Source organism: Acomys russatus, chromosome 9, assembly GCF_903995435.1.
Source record: "Acomys russatus chromosome 9, mAcoRus1.1, whole genome shotgun sequence".
Lineage (NCBI taxonomy): Eukaryota > Metazoa > Chordata > Mammalia > Rodentia > Muridae > Acomys > Acomys russatus.
In genome coordinates this window covers 20,310,819-20,324,803 of record NC_067145.1, presented here as the reverse complement: position 1 = coordinate 20,324,803, position 13,985 = coordinate 20,310,819, and the positions used below count along the sequence as shown (strand labels likewise).

At 46.9% G+C, this 13,985-nt stretch overlaps 1 protein-coding gene across 1 annotated transcript in view; it reads right to left on the bottom strand.

Moving 5' to 3' along the window:
- Positions 1-13,985, bottom strand: part of Myo10 (myosin X) — a 204,699-nt gene that overhangs the window by 36,280 nt on the left and 154,434 nt on the right. The window contains exons 20-21 of the mRNA XM_051151002.1: positions 1,276-1,400; positions 1,015-1,129 (exon numbers count right to left, since the gene is read on the bottom strand). Of these exons, the coding sequence (XP_051006959.1) occupies positions 1,015-1,129; positions 1,276-1,400 (240 nt within the window). The remainder of the gene's footprint in view (positions 1-1,014; positions 1,130-1,275; positions 1,401-13,985) is intronic.

The window sequence follows — 13,985 nt, the reverse complement described above, 5'->3', positions numbered from 1 at the left end:
AGTGGTTAAGAACACTTGCTGTACTTCCAGCAGACCTGAATGTGACTCCTAGCACCCACAGCAAGTGAATCACAATTGCCCGTAACTCTCAGTTCTAGGAGCTCCCACAGCCTCTTCTGCTCTCCAGAGCCACCTGCACTAATATGCTCACACCCATGACATAATTAAAAACAAAGTCTGTCTGTCTGTCTGTCTGTCTCAATAAAAGGAGGAGGAGAAAAAAAATTCTGAGATGTGGGGCTGTAGAATGCTTGTCACATAGTATGTCTGAGGTTCTGAGTTCACACACACAGAGACACACTCACACACACAAACACACGAGTCCAGTAACATTTTGAAGTTGGGAAAGAAGGGTACTGGTTCAGTGGTTACAAATGCATCAGGTTCAGGGTTAAATAAACTACAGGCCCTTCCAGGCTCATTTTGGTCAATGGTCTCCTTTAATCTCACGCTGGCCAACTGAGCTGCATCTGATATTGGTACTTGGCATCACCATCTCTCAGTTCGAAAAGATGAAGACATGAGGGCTCTTTCTCAGGCAAAGCACTCCATGGTTCTCTCCTGGACTTTGGGGTTAAGGGGCTCTGCTATAGCAGCATGGCAAATGTGGGCTTTAGTTTTCTTGCTCTTTGCTGAGGTTTTGGCAACTTACAGAGTTTTAGGCTGTCTGCTGGTTTCCCACACAATAGCTACTGTAGCAGCAGGGATCACACACACACATGGCATTGAAATCAGAGTTGGAAGGCTTTGAAGTTTCATTTTTGAGGTGTTGGGGGTTGCTTGTAGATCCACAACATTCAGTCCACACTCTTGGTTGTCTGGTACACATCATACACGTACACACACACACACACACACACACACACACACACACACACACACACCATGAACCACTAAGATGTTAATAACAACCACTTAGCATCTGGGAATGCTACACCTATCATCCCCCCACCTGCCACCTCCCCTCTCCCCTCCCCACCCCTGGCTTGGTGGCTATTGCTCCTGTCACTGTACCTTGGTCTTCCCCAGCTGCCACTCGCTGTTAGAGGCGTCGTAGAGCTGCAGGAGCGAAGTGCACTTCCCTCGGATGTCCTCTGGCAGAGCCAGGTTCCGCATCAGCACTTTATATCTGCAGCAGAGGGTGCGTGGTGTTACCTTTGCTATTTGTTCTCCATCCCTCTTGAAGAGACAGAGAAAGTAGGAAGGAAAGAAGGAAGGAAAAGGGGGAAGGGGAAGAATGAGAGGAAAGAAAGAATCCATTTAGCTCCTCCTTGCCTTTTGTAAAAATCCTGAAAGGGTCTTCGGATGGCATACCCTGCTTTGCGAATCCTCACCGTCTCCAGCATCCCAGAGTAACGCAGCTGGTTTAGCACCACTGCCTGGTCAAACTGGTCTGGCATCTAAACCGTGAACAATGGGATAACAGTGGGTTGATTTAGATGATACAGCACTAATAAGGCTGCCCTCAGTGGGGAGAGCATGTGCAAATACACACAGTGATTTAAAACCTACACAAGTCATGCAGTGGGAAAGGAATGCCTGTGGATCCATCACTGGATTCCCCAGTCCCAGCCGATCCTGCAGCGGCCACCAGCCTGCTTGCTGTCCTCCTCATATATATTGCCGATTTAATCTCACTAGTAAATATTTTAGCATATATCAGTTTAACATAACTATTATACCATTATCATTATCTTGCAAGATACTAACAATTCTTAATATCAGTGTCCATGCCCAAATATTTGATCATGTCACAAATATACTTCGAGGTTGACTGTCACCATTTTAATAACCTTTTTCAAAAGTCTAAACTGTCATGCATATATCACTGTTTACTAAACAGGTATTTTCTTAGCTAAAAAATACAGGAGCACACATGACGTGCACTCACACACATGCACTAACGCATGCACTCATGCTCACTCACACTCAAACGGGTACGTGTATGTGTGTGTGAAAATGTCAGAGGATAAGAGACAAGCAGACTGAGTTTGGTCCAGCCCGATAGCCCACTTCTTCCATGTTTCAGCAGGAATGGGCCCAAGGACACGCAGGCTTGAGATAGGAAGCCAAGCTGCCTCCTCTGCAGCCGGCTCTCCCTACATCGCAGCTGCCAACTGGCACTGAAGCAGCAACAATAGTTTTTCAGGGGAAAGCGAAGTGGGTCATATCCCACTTGCAGCTTTTTGGATGGTGATTCATTCTTCTGATTCAGGCCTCTATTTCCTTTAATTAACTGTATGCTGTTATTCTATAGAAGTCTAATAAAAGGACCCAAAGACAGAGCCACACTGTTGAAGAGTCCTCTCTGACCCTTAAAAAAAAAAAAAAAGAACATAAAAGTGGGCTTAAAGCTAGAGATTATTCTGCAGTTTCAAAAACTAAAATTTACACAACACACACACACACACACACACACACACCCCTCTGATGGAACAGCTGCCCTCATCTCCAGCAGGCAGACTCCTCTCAAGAATGTCTTACACAAACACTGTGGTCAGGTTGTCTTTACTTAGCAGCATTCTAACCGAATGTAGCCAACAAATTAGGGCAAGTAGCCAGAGACCAGTGACTCAGATTTTTAGTCTATGCATTTGAACTCTCCTTAGAATAGTAAGAAAAGGATAACGCTATGAAAAGCAAATGACCCGTGACACACTTTATGCTGTACTCTGGCTTAAAGAATACGACTCTGAGGTAAGTAGCTGCTCTGAAAACATTTGTCAAAGGCCCGTTTAGCTTTATAGATTTGGAAATAACATTGGAGCAGTAATGATCTACAAAGGATAGTACAAAGTGAATTTACACATTTTTAGCTTTATAGATTTGGAAATAACACTGGAGCAGTAATGATCTACAAAGGGCAGTACAAAGTGGATTTACAAAGTGAACATCCAATAAAGCCTCAGACTTCTTCAACTTACTTAAATTCATTGGAAGCAGAAAAACTTTTAAACCGGCACAATGATTTAAGGTTCCAAGTGAGAATCTTAACAGTCCTCATTCAGCCGTAGCCGTGCCTGACCCACATTCTTCTGCCCTGTCACTTTTTCCTTGCTCCAAGTAATTCCTTAGCCTGGCACCCAAGTTATGAAAACATTCCAAACGATTCGACTCCAGGGGCCACCCCTCCAAACGCGATCGACACTCACCATCTTCTTGCGTCTCCGAGGGACATTCCACCTTCTGTTAGGCTCTCGGGCCAAACTTCATACGGAAAACAACTGCCACCCTGACCTTTTCCCCCACAGCTAAAGACTTGGAACAATAACGAACACCATTCCTGTGCTTTAAAAAAAGTGCCCGGTTACCATGACAACACCTTCCACTCCGGGCTAATTAGTGTGGTGTGGTTCTAGGACTTGATACAGCTCCGGGAAGGGAGTGAGGGACGCTGGGAGCTGTTGCTTTTTGCAGACTCCCACTGCCATTGTGTTTCTGCCCCTTCCCAGTAATTTAACCAGGGGAGGTGAGGAGGGGGGTAATCTATAGGCCGATTGTAGCCCTGGGCAACCCGCCTCCGGTGGTCACGAGGGGGCAACTCCGGCTTTCCATTGGTGCTTCTGTTTTCAGTGGCAACTTCCTTTTCTGGTGAATTTAACTTTCAAAGATGTCACAGCTGGAGGCTGGACAAGGAGCATTTTGCTTTTCAAAGCCTGCCTAATGCTTGCTAGTCCTTACCGGTAACCAGTTTTCTAGGGCTGTGCTGCACCCCAACAAAGACTGCCTGCCGAGTGCTAAAAGCTAGGTTTTGATGAGGACAAATAGATTTTTGGAAGGAACAGTTCTAACCCCAGGCAATTACAGACCAGCTAGATCCCTTAGGGAGACAGCTATTAAACACCTACTATGTGCAAGAATTTTGTGATTTTTCACTTTCGGAAGATTCACCACAAGTGTGTGTGTGGGGCGGAGAGCTTCATTTTGTTCCCAAGGTTTTGGAAGTGTGGGAGAGTAATCAGGTGTGTCAAAAATCACCACTGAAGTGGGTGGTGAGATGGTCAGTGGGTAATGTGCACCCACATAAAAGCTGGGCACACTGGCACTTTTGTGACCCCAATGCTTGGGGAGCAGAGAGAGGCAGATCTTAGGAACTCACTAGCCAGCTGGTCTAGCCGAGAGAGCTGCAGGTTCAGTGGGAGGCCTTCTTTATCTCAGAAATTAGCTAGTGTGTCAGTGACTCAGTGGGTAAAGGTGTGTGCACCAGGATTTTATCCCCGCCTCCCCCAAACACACACAGTAGAAGAGAAGTGCCTCCACCCATGAGTATTCCCTTTCATAAATGGATAAACAATCTAAGGTTGGGGGGAGGGGAGAAAGTGGCGAGCAGTTAAAAAAGTTACCTGAAGTGAACTTCTGGTCACCACATACACATGCTGGTGAGTGCACATACACAACACCTACACACAACCACATATACAATACAAAGTGTAATATTACACCATATTTAACATATAAGCAGAAAGAAAAAATGGTCTAACTCATCAAGGTGTACCTACTGGTTCATTAGTGGGTTATCGTTCTGGGGGTAACTAACCACTCTGAGTGGATTTGAGGTCTCAGGAAGGAATTCATGTCTGATATACAAATGTGAATGTCTAAGGCTGAGGTCATAGACCCTGAGAGGCCTATGTTTATAAGGACTGGTGAAACTGGTGCTGCTCTCAGCCTTGGTCAGAGGAGGTTCTCTTAGTAGTGAGCAGCAGTTAGTGTATTCTCACAACTGGTCACATAGCTGAGAATAACAGGCGTTAGGGGCTCAGCCCTCAATGAGGCAGCCACCTCACCCTTCCAAGGCTCAGAAAACAACGCGGAGGTAGGGATGGAAGGAAATGTTGGGAGCCTCTGCACGTGGTCTGCTTCTTACACCCAGGGTCTCACAGAGCAAGCCAGTTAACATTCTGCAAGGGGCACAGAAGGGCTCACAAGGCATTGCCCCTTGCGGACAAACTCCTGCAGTTGATAGCTGCCTCCCCGGGGGAGATGTGGTCCCCGTAGGTTGGTCACACTCCATGCGGTGCTCCTACCCCTAAATTTATGCCAACAACACTAATTTTTTTTTTTTTTAAAGACACACCAAAGTAGGGGAAGGGAGAACCAAGATACATTGTATACATGTGCAGGAAATAGAACAAAAAATATTGTTTTAAAAAGACACAAAATGGGAGGTAGAAAAGTTGAAGAGCCAATGGCAGCACAGGATTCACAAAGGGCTGAAGGGAGAGTGTCACTCTGACCCAGAGAAGCAGCACAAACAAAGCTCTGGAATTAGAACGGACCTGCCTGCGGTGGTCTGGGTCTGAACGCAAGGAACCTTGGCTGGAGAGGGGCATGCCAACTCATGACGGAATGGTTGTGGGGCACAAATGGAGAGGCTGCGTGTGAACACAGCCAGATGACTGTTATGAAAGGACAACCTTGCTGGCAAGAAAGCAGTAAAAACAAGGCCATCGCCCACCACAAGAAGGGCAGGGGCCACCTGCTCACCAGGAGAGTCAGCATCTTCAACAAAGAGCCAGCTCTAGTTCTGGGCTCACTTTGAAAAGAAAGGGACAGAAAAGCGTGTGTAGCCAACAGCCCCTTCCTGTAACCCTGGCCTTACCTGGGCTTGAAAAAAAGCATTGTCTCTAGACGAGAGGCCACTGCAAATTCATCAGTCAACCGGCGACTTCGCAACTCACTGTAACTACCACCGTGATTACCTGGGTTCTTGGAGACAGTTTCATGCGCTCCAGCCTGAAACTTCCTGTGCAGCCTAAAGTGACCTTGAACTGTCCTTTCAGTTTTGAGTCCAGAGTTCTGAGATTAAGAGTGTGTGTCCACCACTATGCCTGACTTACGCTGTACTGGGGGTTTTAAAGTAGGGCTTCCTGTACGCTGGGCAAGCATTCTCCCAACTGAGCTACATCCCTAGCCCATAATAGTCTTCAAAGGAATTTCACACCATTCAACTTCGATTTCAAATCCTTCCTTTTAGGAAGGAATTCCAAAGCCTTCCGGAAGGCCCGGCAGGAACTGCAGGTTGCCTGCTCTGGCTTCTGGAGTATGGCACCCCTGTCCATCAACACACAGACTCTGCTGTTTCGGTAGCTAACATTGTATCCCCTGAGTGAGAGAACTGAAAGGAAGCACAGAACTATCTGCTCAAGGCAAGCTGAGTTATTTGGACCAAGCCATTAGGTGCAGGCTCAGCTCAGTAGCAGCCTTACATCCACACCTGGGTTGAATCCCCCCACCCCAGTCCTCACCCCACACCCTGACACCGGACAAATATAAACTGAGCAGTTAGGAAAGTCAAGTTCGAGGCTGGAGAGATGGCCCACGTTGAATCCCCAGCCCCCACATGACAGCTTGCAACTGTTTATAACTCCAGTTGTAGGTGATTTGACACCCTCATACATGCAGGCAAAACACCAATGCACATAAGATAAAAAATAAACAAATCACTGGGGTTAATTATAATTGAAATCATTTTTTTTAAGTCAACTTCAAAGAGCTTTGCTTTCTTGAAAACAAGTGCTGTATGTTGGTCAGATTTGCATCCATCAAACCTAATGGGCATGTGGAGAAAACAAAGTTCACCTCTATACACATAGCTCTCACAGAGGTGAAAACTTCTTGCGGGAAGAAGTGAAGACGGAGTCTATGCACAGGCCGTGTTCTGTTCTGTAGTACTCTCTGCTGTAAACCTCCTCGAAATACATTATCCAGAAGAATTTAGCACTGAGGGGCTGGGGACCAATCTCTCAGTTGCTGACTTGGTCCCACATGCAATTAAAGAAAGTTTTCACCAGGCATGGTGACTCATGCCTGTAACCTCACATTTGGGAGGCGAAGGAAGAAGATTACTGAGAGGTGGGAGGCCAGTGTGGGCTACAGTGGAACCTTGTCTTTAAAAACAAATAAATTAACATACTGAGGCAGGAGGAACCCTTAAGCCCAGGGGTGCACTACAGAATGAGTTCAAAGGGCAATACACACACAAACACCCCCTTTCTGAACCAAGGAAAGCATTCAGAGATTGAATTTTAGCCACTCCCAGAAACACCCTTCCTGTCCAGCTCAATGTCAGACAACTGACAAATGGCTACCCAGTCCTTGCTCTACCGTGGTTTAGTGCCACTTACCTCCCTCATTCCCCCTTGGGCATTTGCTGAGGACAGCATCCAATCTAAGAGTGCACATAAGTGAACAATGGAATAACTCACATGTCACACAGCAGGCCACAGAACATAACCACATCTGACAATGTATTTTAATACAGGTTGTGTCTTCATGAAAAAAAAAAAAAACAAAAACATTACACTAAGTATAACTTGACAAGCCATGAAGTGTACTCCTCTTGGAAATGGTTTATAAGATCATGAAAACATGACATTTTTAATCACTCGAAAGGTTTATGAAAAGCCTCACCTAGCATGAGCCACAAGAGAAGCCAGCTTCTTGAGAAAGCAGGCCAGGCCTGGTTGGTCTGGTCTAGATAGCTCCAGGGGTCCAACTGCTGAGCATGCAAATGGCAGTGGGGCCTGGCTCTGGAGATCCAGGAGGCCAGACAGGCAAACAGAGCACCCCAGAGTCCCACCAGCATCTGTTGCACAGTCCTACGGTAGCATACGATAAAATATGAGTTCCAAGTCTAGGGAGAAGATGTAGATACCAAGAGCACGTGCTGCTTGGCTGCTCGTGCAGAGGATCTAGATTTCCTTTCAGCCCATGTGGCTGCTCACAACAGTCTGTAAAAGCCCAGTTACAGGGGATCTGATTCCCTCTGAGGGGACGAGGTGTAAACATTGTGCAAATCCATACAGACAAACACTCAAGCACATTAAGATATACCTACCTCCACACACATTGTTGTTTCCCTAAAACTAACAGGTTTTTATTTTCTCTTATCTGTCAAACATTTGCAACTTTACTAATAAACCTATCAGGTCTGTGGCCAAGGGACCCATCACACAGTCCATTTGGAAGGACCAAACATGTAGAAAGAACTATCACACGGTTCTTAGTGAGTACGAGAGCAGGGAGACAAGACAACTGGAAGGAAAGCATTTACTACATCAACAATTCACTGAGGGACAGAGAGCCGCGCCACGGAACTGTACACACAAGCCTGCCTGGTCTTTTCATACTCTTTCTTCAGATTTAAGAGGCTGGAGACTCTAAGAATGTACCACAGGTAAGTTAGTTTACCCTGAAACTCGAGGTCACCAAGGCAGGAATACCATCTTCCTGATCTTGATATTCCAGCCTCTGAACAGGCACCAAGCAAAAGCTCTCTACTTACAGCTGCCATCTTGCTCCAGAGCTGACAGGCATTTTATTCAGCTGTTTCATATGTGCTGATTTTCACAGTGTCAAGGGGGAAAGAAGCAGAGTTCATTTTTCTCCACAGACAGGCAAGCCCTCCAGGTAAGAACAGAAAGCCACGAGGCAACAGGACATGCCCAAGTAGAGCTCTGAGTCAGCGGGAAGGTCAGGTTACAGCCTATGGAAATTTCTCACTACCAAGGACAGCCTCCAAAGCCACACCTCTTAGGTGCGGGGCGAGAGTGCCAGAGCACAGAAAACTCTATGCCCACTTTCTCCAGAGCCACACGAAGTCACGTGTTTTGATGGAAAAGAAAGACCAAGGCTGCAGCTTCACACCCAAGGGCCTGAAGTAGTCTCTGTTTCCACTGAAGGGCACACCTACATTTTGCCTGAACTACAGGTAATCAGAGTTGATTCTTAGGCATGCTTACAAGGCAGAGGAAGGCAGATCGGATCCGTGTGAGTTCGAGGCCAGCCTAGTCTACAAAGTCCAGGGCAGCCAAGGCTACCCAGAGAAACCCTGATTCGAAAACAAAACACGCACGCATGCATGCACGTACGCACGCATGCATGCACACATGCAGAAAGTTTTTTCTTGACCAGCAAATTCCCTTGTCTTCACCTCAGGTGACAGTCACCTCCCACTCTCACTGTTCTCAGATGCTGCCACAGTCTCACTCCTCGTGGGCCAACTCTCCTCTGCTCTGCTCTCTCACTTACTTTCACAGTCTATGAGAATTAATCAGCCCATGGTGGAGTTAACTGTGATATACGGCACAGAGAGGCAACCATCTGGAAAATTCTATTTTGCAACTTCTAAAATACCTCACATAAAAGCAATCATTTGCTCATCACTACTACAGGGAGGGGGGATGGGCAGGTGGGGCTGCTCACAGAGTGGAGGCAGAGTAGCAGAGGCATCAAGGTCATTTAATGCTGTGGAAAGATCCTGTGTAAAGTGACACCGTGTGAGTGCCATGGTTGCCCTCGGTAGGTCACTGGTGAAGTGGACTCTCCCCTGTTCCAGTACCCGGTTTGGTTTGTATTTACAAATGGCAACTGTGGAAAATGCTGAACTGACATTAATTCGTAGAAAGCCCAGCAGTAAGAAGAAAAGCTACTGTGTACCCAGGACTAGGTGCCCAGGCACCAATTCTAGCAGTTCTATTTGATAGGCATCATTGCTATTCCTGTTTTACAGATGCATTACTTGAAGCACAGAGACGTTGATTAACTTGTCTAGGGTCACAGAGCACATGCTTGCCAGAGTCAGGCAGAGTGGCTGCTGAGGCTCTAGCTAGCCACACTTGCAAGGTATACGCTCAGGAAGTGGGTGGGGTATTCTGGCAGATCAGGTATTTGTTATTTAACAGTAGAGTTCATTTCACAGTATTCCTAAATGGACTTCACCACAAGAGCTATTTTGGGAGTAGCCCAAATAAAAATCCAGTCTGAGGGTTAAAATGCAATTAAGACAATGAGTTTAGACCAGGGGCTACCAAAGTACAGCCTGTTCATATAAATAAAGCTTTCCTGGAACACAGCCATGTAAAGCTGAGAAGCATGGGGACCTTAGTTCAAATCCCTGCACCTACATAAAAAGTTGAGTATAGCCAAGTGCACCTGCAACCGCAGTGCTGAGGGACCAGGGACCAGGAGAGGCAACCATCTGAGAAATTCTATTTTGCAACTTCTAAAATACCTCACATATAAGCAATCATTTGCTCATCTCTACTACAGGGAGGTAGCTTGCTAGACGCCTGTCTGGATCCAGGTTCAGTAAAAGACTGTTAAGAGGATAAGGCACCGAGAGCTAGAAAGGCTACCCAGTATTTTCCTGTGGCCAGCTTTCATAGCAGCAGTGCACTGATCACACACACACACACACACACACACACACACACACACACACACACACCATACACATACCACATACATATATACACACAAAACAGCACCACATATACACACATAGAACACACATGCACACAGACACAGCACATGCACACACACACAGCATGCACACACCACAAACATATACACATAGAAACAGCACACACACACACATAGCTCACACCACATGCACATATCATGCACACACACACCACTCACATGCACATATCGTGCACACAGCATGTTACACATAGTGCAGACTCCTGAATTAAAGAACAAAAGCCATGGCTGGGGCTGGGATTTGGTTCAGGATTAATGCCCCATCAGGGTGCAAGAAGCTATCCATGCAATTAGAAATCATTTTCATGAAGTTAACTTTCCTCATACTCTCAAACAAGGTTACTGGAAAACGCATGGTTCGGCACAACTCACTTCGTGCATTTACTGCAGAAATGGACCCGTGTTCCACAAAAGCTCAGAATAAACAACAGGCTTAAAGTCATTCTACTTGTACGTGGTGCCAGGGACTCATTTCTACAAGTCAACTTGTTGACCGTTTTAACACAAGGCTTTTTCACTTAGGTAAATGCTAAGGCACGCAAATCCGCAGGAACTGCCCTGATCATCTGACGATGAAGAGAAAGCTGAAGGTGAAAAGACATGAACTAGCGAAGACCAAGGAGCAGTTCCTGCTCGGCTAAGCACGTGGAACATTAGATGTGAGGAATTTCCTTGAGCTTCAAATAACCCATGTGAAAGATCTTCCAAGACAGAGAGAGTGGAGTCAGGCACAGTGGCGCACGCACGCCTTTAATCCCAGCACCCAAGGGGCAGAGGCAGATGGATCTCTGTGAACTCAAGGCCAGCCTGGTCTACAAAGTGAGTGCAAGGTAGCCAAGGCTATACAGAGAAACCCTGTCTCAAAAAACAAAACAAAACAAACAAAAAGACAGAGATGGTGATTCTCAGACATGTACACTTTTTATCAACTCTACATTTAATTTCTAAAACACAACAAAAGATCCTGGCATCATTAACTCATAAACTTTTTTTAAAAAAATGAACCATTGAACTCAGGATCGTTGGTGTCTAAAGTTGTGGTGAGAACCGTGCACAAGTGTGTGTTAGAGCAAGGTCTGACAGGCCAATGTGGGGTGCACACAGCAGTGAGTGCTCAGAAAGAGCATACCTATCAGCCCTCCGGTGTTTGGAACAAGCCTTCGTCTCTCATTGTATCCATGGGACAGGCACACATCACCTTAGCTGCTATTGTACCCCTGTCACGTACTAGTTTCCAACCCCACGGGAGTCTGAAAGTCACACACAGTGACCATATGGTCAAATGGTTCCCGAGGTATGAAAATGCAAGCACTGCTTCCATTACAGCTCTTCCTTCCAGCTTCCTGCTTCTGTCAGACCCTGAACCTGCCACAGACTTCCTTCCCTTCTGCAGGGCTACGTGCTTAATACTGCCCAGAGACGAACTTCTGGCTCCTCGGGTCTCCACACTGGTGACTTCCTCCCTCCTCAGTCCTAGTTAACCCCATAGAAGTCACCAGTCTTCATGTTAGTGTGTGGCTCCCTCCAGCATGGCATGGAGTCTCCCCTGAGAGTATAGAAGGATAGCAGTTTGGTCCCATAGGACCAGATCCCTCGCTTGCTCAATGGGGCGGGGGGGGGGGGGGGATAACATTAAGCACGGGTCCTCAAAGAAAAGCTACCATTTCCTTCCTAAATTAAAATGAAAGAGCAACTGGTATGGGCTGCCACATGCCAGGGATTTTCATGACCTGGAAGAAATCTCCATGAGTCCTGTTGAGGCCAGTGGGCAGGCCAGCATTATTACTCCATTAAGCACTGAACACAGAGAGTGCCCTGCCTGAGGCCTCATGACCAAGCGGTTCTAAGTCCTGTGCTCTTCCTCAGAGGAAAACCTCAACAGGGCCCACAATGGGCAGGAATCTCTAATGGGACACTTGCCAGACAGATGGCAGGCCTTTAGAAGTGCTGAGGCTAGCAATGCCTGGACGAGCATCTCTGTCTTAGTGTGCACTCATCCATCTTCCCACATAACACCTTGAGCACTGGACGCTTTCTTTTTCTGTTATCACTGCCAGGTTGGTGGACAGGAAAGAGCACTGACTTCTATCTTTCCTTGAAGTATTGGGTATAAAATGTCTATTCAAGATCCTGGGGTAATTTGGCTCTTTAAAGTTCTCCAGCCTTGCTAAGGAACAGCAACTGCATTCAGGGCGACCGTTCTGATGTAAGACCATGCTGCACCAACATGCAAAAGCATGCACCACTGCCAGATACGTTTGCAGCCTCTTGCAGAGGGAGGCTCAGTGCTAGTACCCAGCCCTGGCCCTAGAACCCTGCAGAAAAGCCAGGGCCAGAGAGAAGTGGTCTGACAAATCTCCTTAAAAGACTCCAAGGAAAGACTTGCCTTTCTAGTAATGGGAGTGTTCTCAGGGAGGGATCTATTTGGGCTCAGCTCACACCGGGTCCAGGATTAACGCTTCCTCTGAAAAACATGCTCTTCATTTCAGAGATGGACCTCAATGGCCCAATTTTAACAAATGCTGATAGAACTGTATGTGACAGCCATTTTGCAAACCCGGGGGGGTCATAGATGTGTTAGCTGGAACCGCTGACACCGTGGAAGCATGAAACGGACATTTGCCATGTAGCAAAACCTCCAAGCACATGAGTGTTGGCAGTTACCACCTCTGACCTGAAGATTTGGAGCTTATGCAGGAGGCAGAGGAGTCCTGTGTGGGCACTTGTCTAGGCTGTTGGCAGACAGAGCTCTTACAGAGGGAAGAAAGATTCTTCAAAAAACAAAACTGAACAAAACTAACCAACCAAACAGACAAAAAAGCTACTGTCATTGGTGATGAACCCTACATGTAAAAAATATGCTCAAGGCAAGGCAGTTTGAGCAAAGGCCAGCATGGCAACCAACGCATACTGGTGCGAGATGGTAATCCAGACAGAAGCAGGGCCCTGAGCTCCTTGCCTCAGCGAGAATCACCAGGGGTGGCTTCATCAGCGGTGGCCAAACACCCAAGTTCCCCTGGGTTGGGAGTCATGGGAAAACAGTACTCAAAGGACAGTGAGGGTCAGAGGAGGCAGGCTGAGACATCGCTGTTGTTAGATACAGGTGGGGTGTGTGGGTTCAGGAATAATGCTCTCCAACCCTGCTACAAGGTGAGCTCATAGGCAGCGAAAGCTAGGGTGTGGAAAGGTGTGGGGGAGTCAGGGAGAAGGGCTGTGGCAGAGGGGGTCAGAGTGGAGTTCAGGATGAGGCTGGGACCAGAGTTCACAGCCACTGGCTGTGACCTAGGAGGTTGTGGCCCCTTGCTGAGCATTGCAAGGTGGACCCTTGTGATTTCAGAGATCAGTTTTTCATATGCAAGCTATGCTGAAATCAGAAGGAAATAAAAGTCTCTTGTTGACCAAAACATCAACTGAGGCAAAGAAACAATGAACTTCTCAAGGGGGCTCCTGAAGACACTGAGAAAAAGACTGTAAAGTCTGTGTGACCAAATGAAGCCAGCTTATACATTCTGAGGGGATGAGAGAGCAGATTGGAGTTTTAGAAACTTAAACGGGGGGAGGGGGATGTGACGGGGTGAGGGGAGTTAAAACAGTGGGATCCGGAAGGACATGGGCAGATCTCCTTCATGGCCTACTCAAGCAGGGTGGGTCCCTTGGCCTGGCAGGGAGGCTGGAGTCACACCTGGTAAAATATTAGTTACTGCTGCTTCTAGAAGCAG